Source organism: Sceloporus occidentalis, unplaced genomic scaffold, assembly GCF_023333645.1.
Source record: "Sceloporus occidentalis isolate IW3139 unplaced genomic scaffold, rSceOcc1.0.p SCAF_2, whole genome shotgun sequence".
NCBI classification, from domain to species: domain Eukaryota; kingdom Metazoa; phylum Chordata; class Lepidosauria; order Squamata; family Phrynosomatidae; genus Sceloporus; species Sceloporus occidentalis.
Genome location: NW_028316982.1, coordinates 91,598,154 through 91,616,835, shown reverse-complemented (window position 1 = coordinate 91,616,835; position 18,682 = coordinate 91,598,154). Strand labels below are relative to the sequence as shown.

The 18,682-nt window shown below is 40.3% G+C and overlaps 1 protein-coding gene across 1 annotated transcript in view; it reads right to left on the bottom strand.

The window, feature by feature from the left end:
- Positions 1–18,682, bottom strand: part of LOC149318685 (1-phosphatidylinositol 4,5-bisphosphate phosphodiesterase epsilon-1-like) — a 206,843-nt gene that overhangs the window by 83,724 nt on the left and 104,437 nt on the right. The window contains exon 4 of the mRNA XM_089510269.1: positions 15,174–15,490. Coding sequence (XP_089366395.1) covers positions 15,174–15,490 — 317 coding nt within the window. The remainder of the gene's footprint in view (positions 1–15,173; positions 15,491–18,682) is intronic.

The following is an 18,682-nucleotide window of genomic DNA, read 5'->3' as shown; positions in this document are numbered from 1 at the left end:
AGTCTAAATTTGGAACCAGAAGATGGGGAACCTGCATTCTCTCTGCAAAAAAAGAGAAACCAAGAACAGACTGTAGCACAGACCATGAACTGCTACTATCAAAAATTACAGTAAAGCTAAAGAAGAACACTAGACCAACCATCATGCCAAAATACAACCTGAAGAACATCCCCATAGAATTTAAAGATAGTGTAAATACAGATTTGCACTGTTAAGCCTAATTGACAGGGAGACAGAAGAACTCTGGACTGAAGCCAAGGAATGCAAAAAGCCAAAAAGAAAGAGAAATCTCAGTGGATGGCAGATGGGAGTTAAGGACAGATGTGAAGCAAAAGTAAAGGGGGACAGAAATAGAGTCAGAAGCCTGAATGAACTGTTCAGCAACCTGTGCACAGAGACAAAGAGAACTATTGTAATAATCAGTGGAGAGGAATAGAAGATGTCAACAAAAAAGGAAGAATAAGAGACCTCTTCCACAAGTTCCAAGAAAGCAAAGGAAATTTTAAACCAGGAGTGGAGATGCTATGTAACCAGCAGGGAAACACATTACATAAACAAATACAGTGGACCCTTGTTATACGCTGGAGTTTGGTTCCAAGATCCCCCGTGTATAACAAAATCAGTGTATGCTCAAGTCCCATTAAATATAATGACACAGCAAAATGGTGTTCCTTATAAAAAATGGAAAATCAAGGTTTGATATTTGATTTTATCCATTACAAATTTGTTCTTTCTTACATTTTGTGTGCTATTTCAATGACTAAAGAGAATTATTATATATTATTGATCAATGCCAGTGAGTGACGTCCAGTGTCTCTTTTTGACCTTTAACTCTTTGTTAAAGCCTTCCTCTCCACCTATTCCTCTCTCATTCTCTCCTTATGATTTTGCAACTTATTTCAATACTAAAATCGAAACTATCTGATCCAATCTCAAGGTTCCTGATTCTTCCACTGCTCTAGCATTTCAACCATCCATATTGGTAAAATTTTCTGCTTTTTCTTCCATTTCACTGGATAAACTATCTAAGTTGGTGTCTTCTTCTAATCCATAAATCTGTTCTCTTGACCCAATTCCTTCTCATTTTCTGATCTTCGTTGCCCTTGCTATACAGCCTTCTCTTCTTTACATTATTCTTTCTCTCACCACTGGCTCTTTTCCCTCTGCTTTAAACATGCATTAGTTTCTCTCATCCTGAAGAAGCCATCACTTGATCCATTCTCCCTCTCTAACTATCAACCTATTTCGTTTCTGCCATTCCTCTCAGGTTTTGGAACATGCTGTTTACATTTGCTGTGTCAGGTTTCTTTCTAGTAATTCCATTATGGATCCTTTTCAATTGGGTTTCCGTCCCTTTCACTCTACAGAGATGGTCCATACAAAGATTGTAAATGATCTTCTTCTGGCCAAATCAGAAGGCCTGTACTCAGTTCTTGTTCTTCTTGATCTTTACACTGCTTTTGGCATTATCAATCATGGCCTTTTGGTGGATTTGCTCCAGGAGCTGGGATTCACTGATTTGGTCCTTGACTGGTTTAAATAATACCTTTTGAATAGGTCATATGCTGTGGTAGTTGAAGGTCAGGTTTCTACTCCTATCTCGCTACCAGTCCAAGTCCCATAAGTCTCCCTGATCCTAGGTCTGTTGTTATTATCTTTATACATTCTGTCTTTAGGGAATGTTATTAGCTCTTATGGTTTTCAATACCATTTATATGCTGATGAGGCCCAATTGTATTTTTCCACTCCAGAACTCTCTTTGACCACTGAACAATGTGTTTCATCATGTTTCTCAGCCATATCTGCATGGATGCTTCATCAGCGTTTGAAACTTAATATGGCTAAAACTAAACTACTTATTTTTCCACCAAAACCGACTTTGCAATATACATTCTCAATTACAGTCAGTAACATTTGCATTCATCCTGTGAAGGAAGCATGTAGCCCTGGCTTTTTCTTTTAATTCTTCTTTGTCATTTATTCCTCAGATCCAGACTACAGCCAAGTCTTGTTGATTTTTTTTAACAATCTAGCTAAAATTAGACCTTTTCTTTCAGTATCTACTGCTAAGACTTTGGTTCATTTCTTGGTTATTTCTCGCCTTGACTACTGCAGCCTTCTGTTGATGGGGCTTCCTCTGTCTCACCTTGGCCCTTTGATCTCCATTCAACATTCTGCTGCCAGGATCATCTTTTCTGCTCCCTGTTATGACCACATCACCCCTCTGTTCACATACCTTCACTGGCTCCCCATTCCTTTTAGGATTCACTATAAGTTTCTTCTTTTAATCTTTAAAGCCCTACATGGTCTGGCCCACCCTTATTTGTCAGCTCTTATTTCTGCCCACATTCTGTTCCTGCTTTATGCTCCAGAGGCTCAGGACTGTCCTGGAATCTCCTTCCCAAACATCTAGAGACTATTACTTCCTTGGTTGCAATATTTAACTGAGACAAAGTGCATGGTATTTTAGAGGGACCTTTTAATAATTACCATGCTAAGATATATGTATTCACCCAGACATTTCCAATACGTTCTACTGTGAACTGTTTATTTTTTAAAAAAAATCTTTCATTGTTGTTGTTGTGACTATTCTGTTGTTAGATGTTTTCATACTGCTCTTACTTAGCCTGGATTTTTTAAAAAGAATGTTCAGACAAAGATAGAAATAAAAAGCAAACAAATAAATAGATTCATGTACACATTTACCTAGCAACAAGTCCCTTGTATTCAAGTGGATTTATATTTGAGTAGAAATGTGTAAGACTGTGTTGTGAAAAGCCATAAAGATAAAGCAAGACATGCAGAATGGTTGACAATTCAGAAATGCATCCAAGAATGATACTTCAGACTGCTCACTTAGAAACAAATGTACTATAACCAATAAACAAACAACTAATTATGGAACCTCAGGCTAACAGGTTTGAGACAGAAGCATTGCATCCATAGCAAAACTAATACACAGATCCACTGGAATTATTCATAGAGCCCTTTTACGCTCATCATAGCTTTTCTAGTTGTCCTGGTAATGTAAACAGAAGCTTAGAAATACCTCAAGTGCAAGACAAAATATTGAAGTATTTTTTTAAAAAACGGTTTCAGATTTCTTTAGAAGTACCAGCGATTAACTATTTAATGTATAAGCTGCATAGCATGGCAGTTTTTTATTGCTTCACATTTAAATGACTCAGCAGTTAACCATACTAAGAGGTACAGTTTCAGGCAAGATACATTTAATCAAAAGTAAAGTACAATAGAAAGGGAATCATATGTAGAAATGCAAATCTCCATCTGAAAATATTTGGAGTACAATAAATTGTTATATATACATATATTACTGAGCTTCATAATAAATTGGATTTTGGATACTTAGGGGTACTAGTAAAAGTTTTATAGTTTCATCCCATGCACTTTGTTTCAGTTAAGAATTGTATTCCACGGGGCATACATTTATACTTACTATATTCCATGAGGCATTACATTTACATTAAAGGAAAGGATTTAACCATTGGGTTTACATTAAATTGCCATTTAAGTTAAATGTTTTAACTTAAGTTAAAAGCTTTACTAGAATGAAGCTAAGAGATGCCACCCATGATTTTATCCAACCACCAGCACTTCTTTTGAGTTGCTGCTTCAGTTTTTGAAAATTCCATGATTCATCTGCACCATCAAAACCTCTCCTCTTCCTCCCCTGTTTTCTCTTTCTTACAATCCCATTGTTTATCCTTCCCCTTTCTTTATTTGATTCCTGAGTTGATCCCAGCAAAAGCCCTACAGTTAAAGAGATTCACAATTTAGCTTACTGTGACAGATGAGGAGCACCACCTGGACACAAAGAGGACCATCCAGTCTTCATTTTCCTTTTTGAATTTCCATTTGATGCTTTAAATTTTATTTATTTATTTATTTATTTATTTATTTATTTATTTATGGGATTTATAGCCCACCTTTTTCTCCAAATGGGAATCTTTTAACTTTACAGTTGACTGAACTACTGTATATACTAAATTATAAGTCATGTATAAGTTGAGGGCAGATTTGAGGGCCAAAACTATGGATATTACCCATGGATAAGTTGAAGGTAAAACTTAGTGGTACTTCACAGTGGACCTAAAGGATGAAGCAAAGGAAAACAATGCCAAAGAACTTACATAATTCTGGCAGGTTAAACAGTTTGTGCTCATCCTCCTAAAGACTGAATGGATGAGGAGGAAACTATAGTACATGGTGTCTATGGCACAGTACATACTGCCCTGAAAGGGAGGGCCGGAGGTGTCCATTTTTCTCCTGGAAAAAATTGATTTTTAAGGCGCCCGGCGCACGTCACAAGTATGCCATTGGCACACTGGTAACGTAAGCAACGTGTAGTGACATCTGATGCCGCCATGATGCCGCTGCCATTACACACTAGGGTTTGGGAGCGTGCGATTACTGCATGCTCCTGAATCTTAGTATCAGCAGCGGCATGCCGCATTTGGCCCATCTGTACCGGGCCTGTGCAATGTGTGGCGAGGCAAACAGGCATGCACATGTCAAAAATGATGAAAAGGCAAAGAAAGAAAAGTCTTAAAACTTAATACAGTTGGCCCTCCTTATAGGTGGGCTTGCCTTCCGCAGCTTTGAGCTCATGCAGAAGGCAAGCCCAGGCAAAATGGTGCGCGTACTCGCACTGTGTGTTCCATGCGCCACCGCCAGCACATGCCCCATTATTTTCTATGGGGCTTGAGCATATGCTCTTTTCCCCATATGTGGGGGCCCCAGAATGGATCCCCCACGTATGGGGAGGGCAGACTGTATGATAAATTTGTTTAATTTTATCCCAGAAAAGCTGACAAAGATACACAACTGTCCTATTCACATCCTACAAAGCCTAATTCCTCGCAGCAATCCTTTGAGAGGAGGTGCCAAAGAACTGCCACAGTTGCCCTTTTTCTTCCCAGGCATTCAAATAGTCCAGAAGCAGCGCCACAACAGACAGAGTTGAGGGGGGTCTGTGCTTCTTTTAGGTTCTCCCAAGGCAGACTAACCTCTCGCCTTTCGCCATTCTGTTCACTGAAGGGGATAGTTCCTTTTTTGATAAGAGTTAAAGTACAATAGTTACACTGCCCATGGATAAGTCATCCCAGGTTTCTGGGGTAAATTTTTTGATCAAAATTTCGATAATCATTCATGAACATATACAGTATTATATCTAACCATGAACTAAAATAATCAAAGATTTTTGTAGCTATCTGAATAAACTATCTGATGGTGACCACTGAGGGCCCTGAGAAGCAGGAGCCGGTATGCAGCCATGACAGAGGGTTGCTGAAGATGCACTCCTGCCCCTGACCACAAAACAGCCGTGTGGGTAAATCATGAAGCCTAATTACTGGAGAGAATTTTAAAGCAGCTGTTTGCAAATAGAAAAAGAAAAAAGAAAGGAAAATTCTCTTATCTGAGGAAATATCTGGGACCAGCAGGAAGAAAAATTCTTTATAGAACCACGAAGGTACAGAAATATAGCTGTAGGTTTCCCAAAGCAGATTAGACAACCAAAGACTGATACAGCAAGAAGTAAATAGATCCTTAGACCTTACAGTGTAAATAGACAAAAGTCAGTCTGGGTTGGAATGGCAACAAAGGCTTTGAGAGATGAAACAATGTGTTCCAGACAAAAAGACCCTGCTTAAAAGTAGAAAGAGCACCGTAGTTTGGGAGATATAACCTACCCATGTCAACCTTCTGTATTTTATCAGCTGAAATAGTTTCTTCCTCAGATTTAAATGCATTTCTCCACTTTTAATAAACCATATATTTAATTTTTAAATATATTGATTACTTTCTGTTAATCTGAAACAAACAGAATTTTAAATACTGAAACTCCAAGGTAATAACAACCAGATTGGCCCATTCTTTGAAATCATTAGGTGACTAGGCTACTGTCCACTTCAACGTAAGTGGCCATCAAGCTCATGGTCTGTTTACTTTTTTTGATTTCACCTGCCTCTTCCAGAAACACCAGGGACCAGCAGAGAGACTCTGCAGGCACAGGAGCCCAGCTGTCCCCCCCTCCCCACCCATGGTCCTAGATTGTAATGTTTTAAGATTGTGTATCGTTTATATTGTTTTTAGGATTGGGATGGGGAATTGAGAATTGGGATTATTTTCTTTTTTACTTTTGTTTGTTTGTTTATTGCTATGTAATTTGCTTTGTTAATTTTATTGCTGCTGTGAATTGCTATGTATTTTTGCTATATATTGCTATTGAGAATTACTTCGTTATTTTATTATTGTTGTTTATTTGCTTTGTACTTTCTTTATTGTTGTAACCCACCCTGATTCCTTGTGACTGGGCGGGCTATAAATAAATCCTTATTATTATTATTATTATTATTATTATTTCAAAAATTTACTTTGTGTTTCTAAGAAAGGTCCAGTGAATTTAACAGGACATAAGTTACATACAGTTAATGCATATATTCGACTGCAGTCCTGGTAGATCTAAAAATCACAGAACTCTAAAATTAGATTGGCTCAGCCACAGTGCCAAACTTTTGGCTCTATGTGAAAAACCTTTGAAGCACTTTTGAGTTCCCCAACTCCCACCTCTTCTTCCCCATGCATGTCATGATTTCCTTTCCGTATGTGAAACAAACTTTACCATGGCGTTTCTTCTGAACCAGCAGACTCTGGTTTATATTTGCCCCAGGACCAGAAATCATAATTTTCAACTACACTTCTGTTTTGGATTAAATAAAAAGCAATGGTTTATTGCAAAGCAAGGAGGGAGAAGATGGAATTGTATGATTTAAACAGAGCATCAAATGTTGTTATATGTAGAGGATTCATTGGCGGGTTACAGACCGCCTGTTTGGGGCGGGCTGCACCCGCCCCTTTCCCCGGTGTATCAGGGCCTCAGTGGTTAGACCGGCAGCCGCTGAGGCCCCGATCTGCCACTTTCCAGGCTGCGGGGAAGCGGCCTTTTGCCGCTTCCCCGCAGCCTGAAAAGGGGTGTCCCTGGGGCTTCACGCCCCAAGGACACCCCGCGGTGGTGGGGAGGAGGTGAAAGGGGCCGCTTGGCCCCTTTCTCCTTTGGTCCGCTGGGTGCAGCCGTGTAAAGGCTGCGCCCAGCGGACCAAACCAGGAAGGAGCTCCGAAACAGAGCTCCTTCCTGCTCTGCGCTAAGGGTGCACTAAGCGCCCTGGCACGGAGCGAGGACGTCACGTCCGCGCCACCCCGTATAGAGGCGGTGCGGTCGTGATGTCCTCATGGCGGCGGCCGTGTGGAACGGCCGCTGCCATTTTGTGCGCGCAGAGCTAGAGTTAGGGGGTACGGAAGCACCGCCCCTTTCTAACCCTAGTACACGCTCTGCGCGTACTTTCCTGCCCATTTGTAATGGGCCATAATTCAACATAATGCAATGTATCACTTAGGCAAATGAAAACACTGCCAAGTAGTTTCTATGGTTTGAGCATTTTCCATGCAATCATTCATCAGAAAGAGTTTGTAATAGCAGGGGAAAAGCCAAAATCATCCATTAAGAAATCAACAGCTTCATAGTTAATTTCTTTGAAAACTGTTGTGCACTGCATTCCTGTTTAGCTTTTTGTTTCACTTAATGTGTATTTTATATACTTGCTGGCCATTACTTTTAGTTCTGGAATACTTCAATCAGTTTCTTATTTGACTTTACAACTGTTCATTTTGTTTCTGAACTCCCTGACCCCCAAAGTGACTATTTCATGATTCTTGCCCACACATGTGCTCTGAACAGGTACAAATTGTGGCTCTTCTGGTGTTTTGTTATATAACTCATGGCCTACGCCATGTCTTAATGCAAGAGCTCTGTACTACAAAATACAAAGCAGTGTAGAAGAATGAAGATCATTCAATCCAATACAAAATACTGGCTACATACTAATAATATCACAACAGTTTGATGTATGCATGAGGGGGAATGGGGTGGGAGTGGAAATATCCCTTCCCTACAATAAAATACATCATCTGATTGGCTCAGAAGGCAAATATAAAGACCCCATCACCTCCACCATTTAAATCTGATTATACACTTCTTCAAATATGCTCTTCCAAGAAAGGAATGGAAAAAGTCTGATATATGTACAAACAGTATTATTCAAAAGGTTCTGCAAATCCAGTTAACTGTTCTAAAAATTCTGAACTAGCAAAGAGACCTGTTTATTTAGATTCCACTTTTGAAGAAAATGGTAGTTTTAGTACATCTCTGTTTTGAGGATAGAAAATTTAAGATTCAATCCTATACCCACTTAACTGAGAGTAAGTCTCATTGAGCTCAGTGAGGCTTATTTTTAAGTATAGCATGTGCTTGACAGAATAGGAAATTTATGTTAGAAATTACAGTGCTGAAAAATTGAAATTTTCTTTTAAAAAAGAAAAGAAGCTTATAGTAAATTGTTTCATGGGACAAGGAGTGACACTTGGATAGCTCAGATAAAAATAAGGTTGAAGCATATGACATAACATAGCTAAAACATCAACAGTGATCTTTAAGTTATAAAATTACAGAGGCAATACTTTTCATACAGTCTACGTACTGTTATCAGAAAATAAGAATAGTTGGGGAAAATCCACTTATATTTCTTTATGAGGAGTATAATAGTACCCAATAAAGAACAACATAGTTTTTAGTGCATAGTTTCTAAGCCCAACAAAACCATGTGACAGATTAACAGAGAACAAAAATAACCACCTCTATGTTTTCTTGAGTCATAATTTTTGCTGTACTGTATATAAACAAAGTCAAACAAGAAGAAACATTAAAAATAAACATGTTTGCATACTTCTTGAAGGAGAGGAACATTGGTAGGCGTCTTCTGAACAGGAAAGTCAAGAGAAAACTGTGTAACCATGATAGAACATGACCTACTCTAAATTTTATCAGATCTTACGGTATGGTTAGATATCTCCTGAAAGACCTTTTCTCAGATATATCAAAGGAGAGTTCTCATCAAACCTGAAAACTGCTCGGCCTTTTAGGTCAAAAGATGCATCCCTGAATTTTGTATGGAAGACAGGCATTCAGTTACAACATCACCCCCAGATCAGACAGGAAACATGTTACTGATCTTCATACAGCAGAAGTTTTAGCATGTACTTTATTAATACAGTATATGACAGCAGATTGTCCAAATATGGCTGACAGCTGCAGGAACCTTTTTCCTCCTATGCAGAGAACTGTCAGTCTAAAGTTATAAAACTATGGCCCCATACAGACAGGCCAAAATAAAGCTGCTTCAGGTCACTTTGGAGGTATGCTATTTCAATTATGCATGCGTACCAAGAGTCCGGAAGCCACGCCAAAGCCACAATCCAGTCCTAAGGACTAGAGCACAGCTTTGGCGCAGCTTCCAGACTCTTAGTACGTATGCATAATTGAAACAGCATATGCCCAAAGTGACCTGAAGCAGCTTTATTTTGGCCTGTCTGTATGGGGCCTATATTTGTTTACCTGAGAGCAACCCTCAATGTATTGAGTAGAACTTTATTCTGTGTAGGCATGCATAGGATTATGCTATAAATGTCACGTTTAAAAGGCCTCTTTTGTGACAATGATCCCATGATAAATAAGGCTGTTTTCACTTTTCTCCCTCTCTGTTATATTTTTGAAGTAACAGAGGTCTGTAGTCATTCAGCTCCTCATTGCTATCATTCAAGTTAACTGGCCTTCTAATTAAATCCTTGAACTAAACAGCTCCACCAGGGCTTTTTTCAGTGCATCCAATTCACCCAACTGAATGGCATATTTGCTGCCTCTTTCCACTTTCTGCATGAGGAAGTCAGTCACCCTGTTTGGGGTGTGCCCAATGACAGCCATGGGTCAAGTGGCAGTGCAAAGGATACAAGCCTGCCAGATTCCATAACTGTTTTTAATTCTAAGGAAATATTACAGTAAATAGGAAAACACTGATCTTAGATGCAACTATAACTGATTCATTAACACAGAAGAGTATGCCAAAACAGAGAAAAGAAAGAGGAAAAAACTCACTGTTTGTATCTCATGTGGGCTGTTATTAACTATGATGGAACAAATTGTGTGAAACTATGGAACATTTTCATTTAGTTTTGCTTACAGTGGGGAAAACCCAAATCATAAGTAGTTATATATTAAAACAAAACCTACAAAGAACAATACCTCAACTGCAATACTCCATAAGTCAAATGAATAGTCTGGTGTTTTGTTCTAATCAAAATAATCTGAAAATGCTAATATACAATTTGAAAAGGGCTTGATTTAGTAATGTACAATCCAGGTAATGGTAAAAATGAAAGAGAAATGTGTACTGCATATTTCTGCATTTAATTTCTAAAATATCTCTAAAATATTAGATATATTCTTTTTAAAACCAAAAGGCCATTTTCTAAGCAAAGATTTTATGACAATTTCAAATTATATATTAAAATGTCATGCAATGTTTTAATTTTCTGTTTCTTGGTCAGCTGTAATAGGAGTTCAGGCTCTTATACTGATGAATTTGGTAATAAAGTTACATAATTCTATCCCAAGGGACAGTTTATATGAATGGATAACAACATTAAGCCAAAAGTGCCTCTCTCAGGAAACAAAAACTATTAAGTAGTATAAATTAGTATTTGCATTCATCAAAACTTTGCTAAAATGCACAATGTTACATGTTGTATTTGTTCCGTAAGGAGGGGGGGGGGGGGACAATGGTATAAAAAGTTGTCTCCGATTAAGTATCAAGAGTCTGTCATCTAAAAATTCATTCTGGCTCCCACAATATAAATATAGTGAATTATTTCTGCATGCAGTGCCAGAAAGCCAGAAAGCAGTTACTGTTTTTTGCCAACCAAAGCATGACTCTTTCCACAGGAATTCTCTTTCAAATATATAAACAGAGATGAACAGAGAACCACTGCTGCTAACAGAGCATGGCAAGCAAACTGAACGTGCAACTAATATTGTAAATATAAAGAAATAATATATTAAAATCTTTCCAAATAGGCACTGTACTTACATTTAGCAAAATGCTTTTTATTAGGTAGTATGCACAGAAATGTCCCCAAACTTTACTTTATTGACAAATCTCTGAAATTAAGCTGAAATGTAAGCTTAAATATGTGTTGAATGAAACAGCAGATGAATATTGTCTTTGAATTCTTAGATGTCACAAATAGTTAATGGGAAATCCCCTTGAAATTAAAATGTGCACACTAAGACCACAATACATCAGGACTGTTAAAATCAAATTATTGACCATGATGTTATAAACTTCAACAGAGATGAAAGGGCATATTAAAGTAATATTCACCTATTTTAAATGTTTGGAAGTGCCCCATATTTTAAGAGAGCCATAGATCCTTCTAATAGAATGAATGTCAGAATAATATCAAAGACTTCTGCAGAACAACACTTTTAGTACAATTGTCAGTTAGGATTGTTCCATGCCCTGAGGTTTCTGGGCCAAACCTGAGACCCAAGGCCAGCCCTTGTTGATGTCATTAAGCATTATGCATTAATACCAACCACAGTGGTTCATAACTTGTCAAACACACACACATGGACGCTGACCCACCATATTTTTCTGTTTGAAATATAAGGCAGAAATCATTGCTAACGGGGCTGTTCCCAGATCAAGATGAAATGAGGGGTTATTCCTTTTCACTTATTTATGGAGACGGGATAAGGAACATTTAATCCAGCACTAGTTTTTTGGCAGTTCTTTTGTAAAAAAATCAAATCAATTCAGAAGAGTGTTGTAACAGTGGGAACAAGGGATCTGATTTGCATCTTGCCCGAAGTTGAGGGTGGTGAGCTGGGCTCCTTTGCCCTCGCAAGCCCTCACCTGGCAGAGCAGGGCCCCACTTTGGGGATTCTGTGGTCATGGAGGATAGCAGCCCGGAGGCAGTGAGACAGGTGTGGGACCCCTCTAGCCTGGCGGCTGCCTCACAACAATCAGGGCCAATCAGCCGTCTCTCTGGGCAGGCGTTCTCCTCCTTGCCCCTCTCCCCCTTCCATCCCTCTCTGCCACCTTCCACCTTCTTCTTCCTCCTCTTCCTTTCCTGATGTGATCTCTGTGGCCAAAGCGGGGCTGGAGCCTCAGGCTGGCTTGCAAAAGAGCTGGAAGCAAGGGGGAGGAAAGGGAGACAGAGCACTGCCACCGCTGCCATGGATGGAGAGGGTTCCCTGGAGGGTTCTGGTGAGCAGCAGCAAGGCGAGGGGAGCACCAAAGGGCAGCCCAACAGGAGGAGGTGGAGGAGGAGCCACTGGGGCCCAAGCCTTCCGGCCATACCACCACCCCTCCTCTATTGCTTTTGCTGTTGTTCTTGTCATTTCCAACTTAGGGCACATCTGTTGTAGGGTTTTCTTGGCAAGGTTTGATCACCCAGTTTCCACACCAGGTTATTTTGTAGTGGGAATGGGCCCTCTGTAAGTTGCAGCAATAAATGATTTTAAGCTTTGCCAATTCCAGCAAGTGACTCCTTTGCTAGCTGAGCTGGACATCTGCTTACAGTAATTTCCTTTTGTCTACAAAACTGAAGAATTTACACCATTATGTGCCACCTGGAGATGACCCATGAAAACTGGAGACTCAAGGCTAGGCCTTGAAATCTGGCAACCCTATGATTTTATGATTTTGTAGTTTCATGTTCCCAGATCTAATAATTTACCAACTGACTACTGTGATGTATGGATCACCATCAAACTGATATTAGAGCACCATAAAAGTTGCTCTCTTTCGAACAAACTTCAAACAGTGCTACCCTTGGCTGTGGTAACACTAGAAAAAAAGGAGAGGACAGCATCATACACAAGGCTAGAAGAGAAGTTCTGAAGATTGTGCTGAAAAACATAGGAAATTTAATTTTAACAAAGGACAGTGTTCAATGCATTTTGCTAATATACATCTTCAGGGGCACAAGTATCTCATTTTCCTAGTCTCTACTATTGCTCACAAAGGCAGCTCAGAATTAAAAGGCATTGTGCAGCTATTCCAGGAAAAAGGCAGAAGTGCAGCAAATTGAAGGCAATATTGCCTGGACCTCTGAGTAAGGCAGTTTGACTGCATGGCAAAATACTAATGTAGAAGGACCTTTGTTTTACTATGCAAATGACTCTAATGACTCTGATGTATGTCTATACTACTATTGTGCAACACCAATCCACTCTATTACATCAGAATATCATCTTGAGTCATCTAAGGGCACCAGGGCAGCAGATCAGGTTGCGTCATTGCAACAGCAGACTTTCTATCACATTCAAATAAGTTAGACATCTATCTGAAAAATAACTGAGGAAAAGAAACTGGATTAAGATTTGTCTCAGTGGAAAAGTACTCAGATAAAGAGCACAGCTTTATTAAGAACAATCACAGCCTATGAAGGTGCTTAATTAGTTTTCTCCAGATTATGATTAAAATACCTGTGAGCTGTTAATGCAATCTAGAAGCAGCAGTTTCATAATGTTCCATGAAGACTACTAAGAAGATCATGTTTAGTCCGCAAGAAAGCAGTCTAGAGATTTAAATCACAGTCTCCTTCAGAGTTTAAATTTGAATCAACACAAGCTATATGGAAAACACCAGGACTGCTGTCAACATTCAACATGTGTAACCACCTGTCAGGGCTCCACTTCTCAGCAAGGGGACGCCACTGATGTTTGCCCTGTGTCCACATTTAAAACATTCAGGGCTCCAGGAAGCAGTAAATTATAATGGCACTTGAAGGCACTTGATAGGCAGGAGGCATCTGTAGTAAAGTGGAGTCTGAGACTGGGAGAGTTGGGAGGGGTGAGGAGGACCAGGTAGAGGAAATGAGGGAAGAAACCCTGGGGGGGGGGGCAAGAGAGCAGAAGGCGGAGCTTCAAGAGACTATAAGGGGGGAGAAGACGAGTTGCGCAGGGAGAGGGAGAAAACGCGGAAGAGGAGGACACGGAGAGGCGGTCGAGTTGAGGGAAGGAAGGATCACTCGAAGCCCCCAGAGAGTGGGGAGGCCCGTGTCCCTAGTAAGCAGGGCCAGCCCTCGGAGCCCCGGACCCCACAAGGCTGTAAGGCTAAGAGACCCCCAAGTGGAAGGCGAATTCGCGTACCCGGGCGAGGGAGACTGGCAGCGTGGGGACCCGAAGGCCTTAGAGTGTGAATGGTGGGACCCAAAAGGGGCCTGTTGGGAACAGGGCCCAGAGCCGCAAAACTGGGAGAAGGCAGATAGGGAGGCGCTGGAAACACTCCGGCGGACGGCGGAGTGATGACCCAGCTACAGGCTGAAATGACGAGAAGGGTGACTCCGTATAGGGCCCGAACAGAGAGTAAGGCTCAGTGATTGTGGGACTATGGAGTGAGTTATTTTTCATTGGGACTGTTGTGTTACTTGTTGCCAATAAAGGCGTCACTGTTGCTGCATCCAGAGTCTTGGAAGGTTTGTTTCCCACGTGGAGAGGATTTTCCCGGGAGGTCTAGCCTACACCATGCATCCAGCTACACCAGCCCCACCCACAGCATCATTTTAATCGACCACAACGCCTGGAAAAAATGATGCCTAGGGGTATTGTGGGAAATATTAATGGATAATCAGCTACCCTTTGCCACCAAGTGGCATTGTGCCACCAAACCTTTCATCACTTATTGAAACGAGGAGTGGTACTTTGTTGCTGTGCGCCTTCAAGCTGTTTTCAGTTTATGGAGACCCTAAGACAAATCTATCATGGGGTTTTCTTGGTAAGATTTGTTCACAGGGGTTTGCCTTTCCTCTGAAGCTGTGAGTGGATGACTTACCCAAGGTCATCCAACGGGTTTCAATGGCTGAGGGGGAATTGGAACTCTGTGGTAGTCCAACACCCAACCCACTGCACCAGACCAGTGGTGTTCCTGCACCTGGTGACACCTGGTGTGTGTGTGTGGACTTCCAGCTCTCGGGAAGTGTATGTGTGTTCAGGGGTGCCTGCGGGCACAGGGAGACAACTGGGTGTCACCCCCATTCTGGGGTGTCACCTGGTGAGGCCCACACACCCCGCACCCCCTCCAGTGATGCTATTACACCAGACTGTGGTACTACCACAGGATATTTTCTCCAGGAACTCTTCATACCAAGGGCTGGCCACTGGGAGAAGGGGAGAGGGATAAAGAGTACTTTCATCTATCATCCATCCATTTATAGAAATAAACCATATACAGAAGTAGTTAAAATCCTCATCCTACCTCATTGAATCTTGTCACTAGATCTTCAACAGCATTGTGTTCCCCATTTGGAGGAGAAAGAAGAGTTGCAGAAATCGAAGCTTTAATAGTTGAAAGTTTGTTCTGACAGTCAGCACTGCCCAAATCTCTGGTTAAAAAGCAGAGGTAGTCAATAGGCAACACTCTTCTGTAAAGATCCTGCTCCTGCTCAGTCAAAATACTAGCAACCTCCTCTGGAAACTGAATGAGATGCTGCAGTTCTACAAGCTCTTTGCTGATACCAGCTACTGTAGATGTAAGGGCATTTGATCCAGCCATAGATGAACTCAGTTGTCGTTCTGAAACAAAGAAGACATAAAATCATAAAATTAGCTTGTATTTCCTCCTTTAACATTTGAATTTGTAAAGATCAAGAAGCGTATTGTATATTTGTAATGCATTCCAGAGCAGGTTGCTAATATTTTGACTGAGCAACAAAGGTATACATTATAATACATCTTAACAAAGAAGATTTTCTTCCTTTTATAGTGTAACTGTTTTTAGCTATCTTTATGCTCATGGGGCTACGGGAAGTGTTGGTTGGATGAATAATTGTAACTATTTACTTTCAAAAGGTAATTTCTGAACTCTGCAAAGGATGATAATATATCAGGAACCATTTGCTGAGCTCATTATTCATGGCAACTCACAACCTGAATACTGATATCAACAATGTCAAATATTCCCATTATCAAAAAGTAAACCAACCTTCACCAACCTGCCGAGTTCCCTCTTCAGCTAGTGGACTAAAATTCCTATTATTAGCAGTACTGGCTAAGAAAGATTGAGATTCATCCATATTCATAACCACACATTCATATTCACTCAGCCATTCTGCTTTTCCAAGTAGAAATTCTCTCACATATCTGCCATCTTTGCCCACTTACACCACAATGTGTTGTCACAATTATGCTGAGTGCAGACATACTGTAGACGATAAGCCCTATTTGTTTTTCTGCATCAGACCCCATCATGATGTAGTAATTTTTCTCCCTGTTGCTTCACATGAGACTCTCAGACTCCTTAGAACAAGATGAGATTATTCTCCCAAAACGGGCCCACAGGGATGGGTCCATTTTTAGATTCAACACAGTTGCCACAGGGACCTACAAAACAAGTAACTTATGTACAAAACTAATCACGAGACACATGTGAGACTCAACCCCCAATGTTAAACTATGTATTTTCATTTGCACAGCCAAACAGAATATCAGATTTACTGAAAGAAAACTGGTGATATTCAGAGAAAAGCATACACCTGAACATATACCCCATATACCGACCCAAAAAACAAAAGCAGGCAACATTACAGACAAAAGAGGTCCAGTAATTTCCCATGAATTGAGGTTGACACAACAATAGTTAACAAGAACAACTGCTTTATGAACGACTGTTTACATTATGTGTGTGTGTGTGTGTGTGTGTGTGTGTGTATATATATATATATGCACCTTCTTATTAACAAAAATATTAATTTTTTTAAAAAAGAAAAATTTGCCCTCACAGATCACCATCCTGTCATGTAGCACAGAAAATGGGGGTAGACAATGTGCCCAGCAGCATTACTGGGTCTAAAAACCACTTAGAAAGACCCATGTTGTCATGGGAGAGATGAAGTGTTTGGTCACTTCCAACGGGGCACCCTCATAATGGATAATGAAGGCTTCAAACCTACCATGCAGAGGGGATCCCAATACCATCCCAGATAGTTCAGGAAGGGAAACTATTGGACAACAGGGTTAGTAGAACACCAACAGAATCTCTAGTCTGTCCCAGCAAAACACACTCAAATACACACTCTTGAATGCAGCAGACGGTGGGATCCTAACAGACAATTGCAGTTTTGCCTTCCCCATCCCAGGATTGACCTGCTACTGCTCAGAGAACCGAAGTTGTCAAAAGTGAGAAATATTAACAAATATACCCAACTTTCAATCAAAGTTATCTTTAGAATGCTTGTCTGAGATTACCGTATATATCTGACTATAAGTCGACCTCATAGATAAGTCGAGGGCAGGTTTCTGGGCCAAAATTATGGATTTAACTATGACCCATGTATAAGTCAAGAGTAAAACTCAAAGACTCCTTCAGAGTGTGTATGTGTGCATGCGGCAAAAGGCAAGAGGCTTTTTTTACTTCAGCGTTTCAGCCTTCACTCCCCAAGACAGTGGCAATGCAAGTTGGAGAGGGACTCTGTTTATTTAACAGCAATCAATCACCCAAGACTCTTTCCGCTTGGCTCAAGAGAGAAAGAAACTGTTCTCACCACCACATGGGGAAATCTGAAAGAGCTGCTATCACATTACCATACTGATACCATACGTAAATAAGTCGACCTTGGATTTTGGGGTCAATTTTTAGGTATAATTTTTTCAACTTATAGATGAGTATATAGGGTAAATCCTGGATGGCAATTGTTTTATCTGGCATTCACTAACAGCATTTTCAACTCAGGAGGAACATTACTAAGATATAAATACCTAAATAAATAAATAAATAAATAAGATAATCCAGTATTTCTGAACTAGCAGGCAATTTGAGGACAACCAACACTTCATTTAACTCCCTCTCACGTGATAGTCCGACTGTTTCCTTTTTCCACAACTCTTTCTGCCCTGTATAGCTGCCATAGCTATTTCCTGAGTCCCAACATATTCATTCCTACACTTTTGAAAAAAGCTCCTTCCAAGAGGGCCAGTTTGTTAAGTAAAATTATAAATTAAGCAAAATTAGTACACCATTATGATAAACACTTATTTAAAAGACGGCAGTCCTTGTTCGCTTTGATCTTAGGCAGGAGGGCACACTTTATCTGCAAATTGGCTCCCCATTTGTTGACAACCCCACCCCTGCAGAAGTTACACTTATATCCCCCATCCTAGGAGATTGCCACAGCTCTGGGGAACCTGATGGAAAGTGCTAGCTTGGGCTTCACTCCTGACAAGAAGCAAAAATTCATATCAGAGTTGCAGGAGTGCTGCACTGTAGCGAAAGGGTGCAGGGAGCAATAGGCAGCAAACTGACAAGCTCTCCCTCCTTGCCTCATAGATGTTTTTCCTGGTCCTCCCTTACTCTGCAGGGATGCTATGTTCATTCTGTCATTGGTGCATTGTTTCTTTTTTCCTTTTTAGAAAATTAATATTACTATACTAGACTGTATTGATAAGTGACAGCACTTGGTTTCTTTTTGGTTCAAGCAGACTCCACCTACAAGTTTGGCTTGCCCCCAAAACACTGCCCAGTGATTAACATATCTAAATCCTTCTTCCTGAGCAAGTCACTATCTCTTGGATGATCTTACCTCACACATTGTTGTAAGATTAGAATTAAAACTCTATAGGCTGAGAACAAACAGGCCAAAGAATTCTGAATATCTTTAAAAACAATTCTTTTATCTTGGACTTGAAATGGTACTGTTTGTCCTCACACCACTGTACCTTTAAGTCATTTCTGTGATGAAAATCATAACATTGGGAGGAGTTATGGCCCTG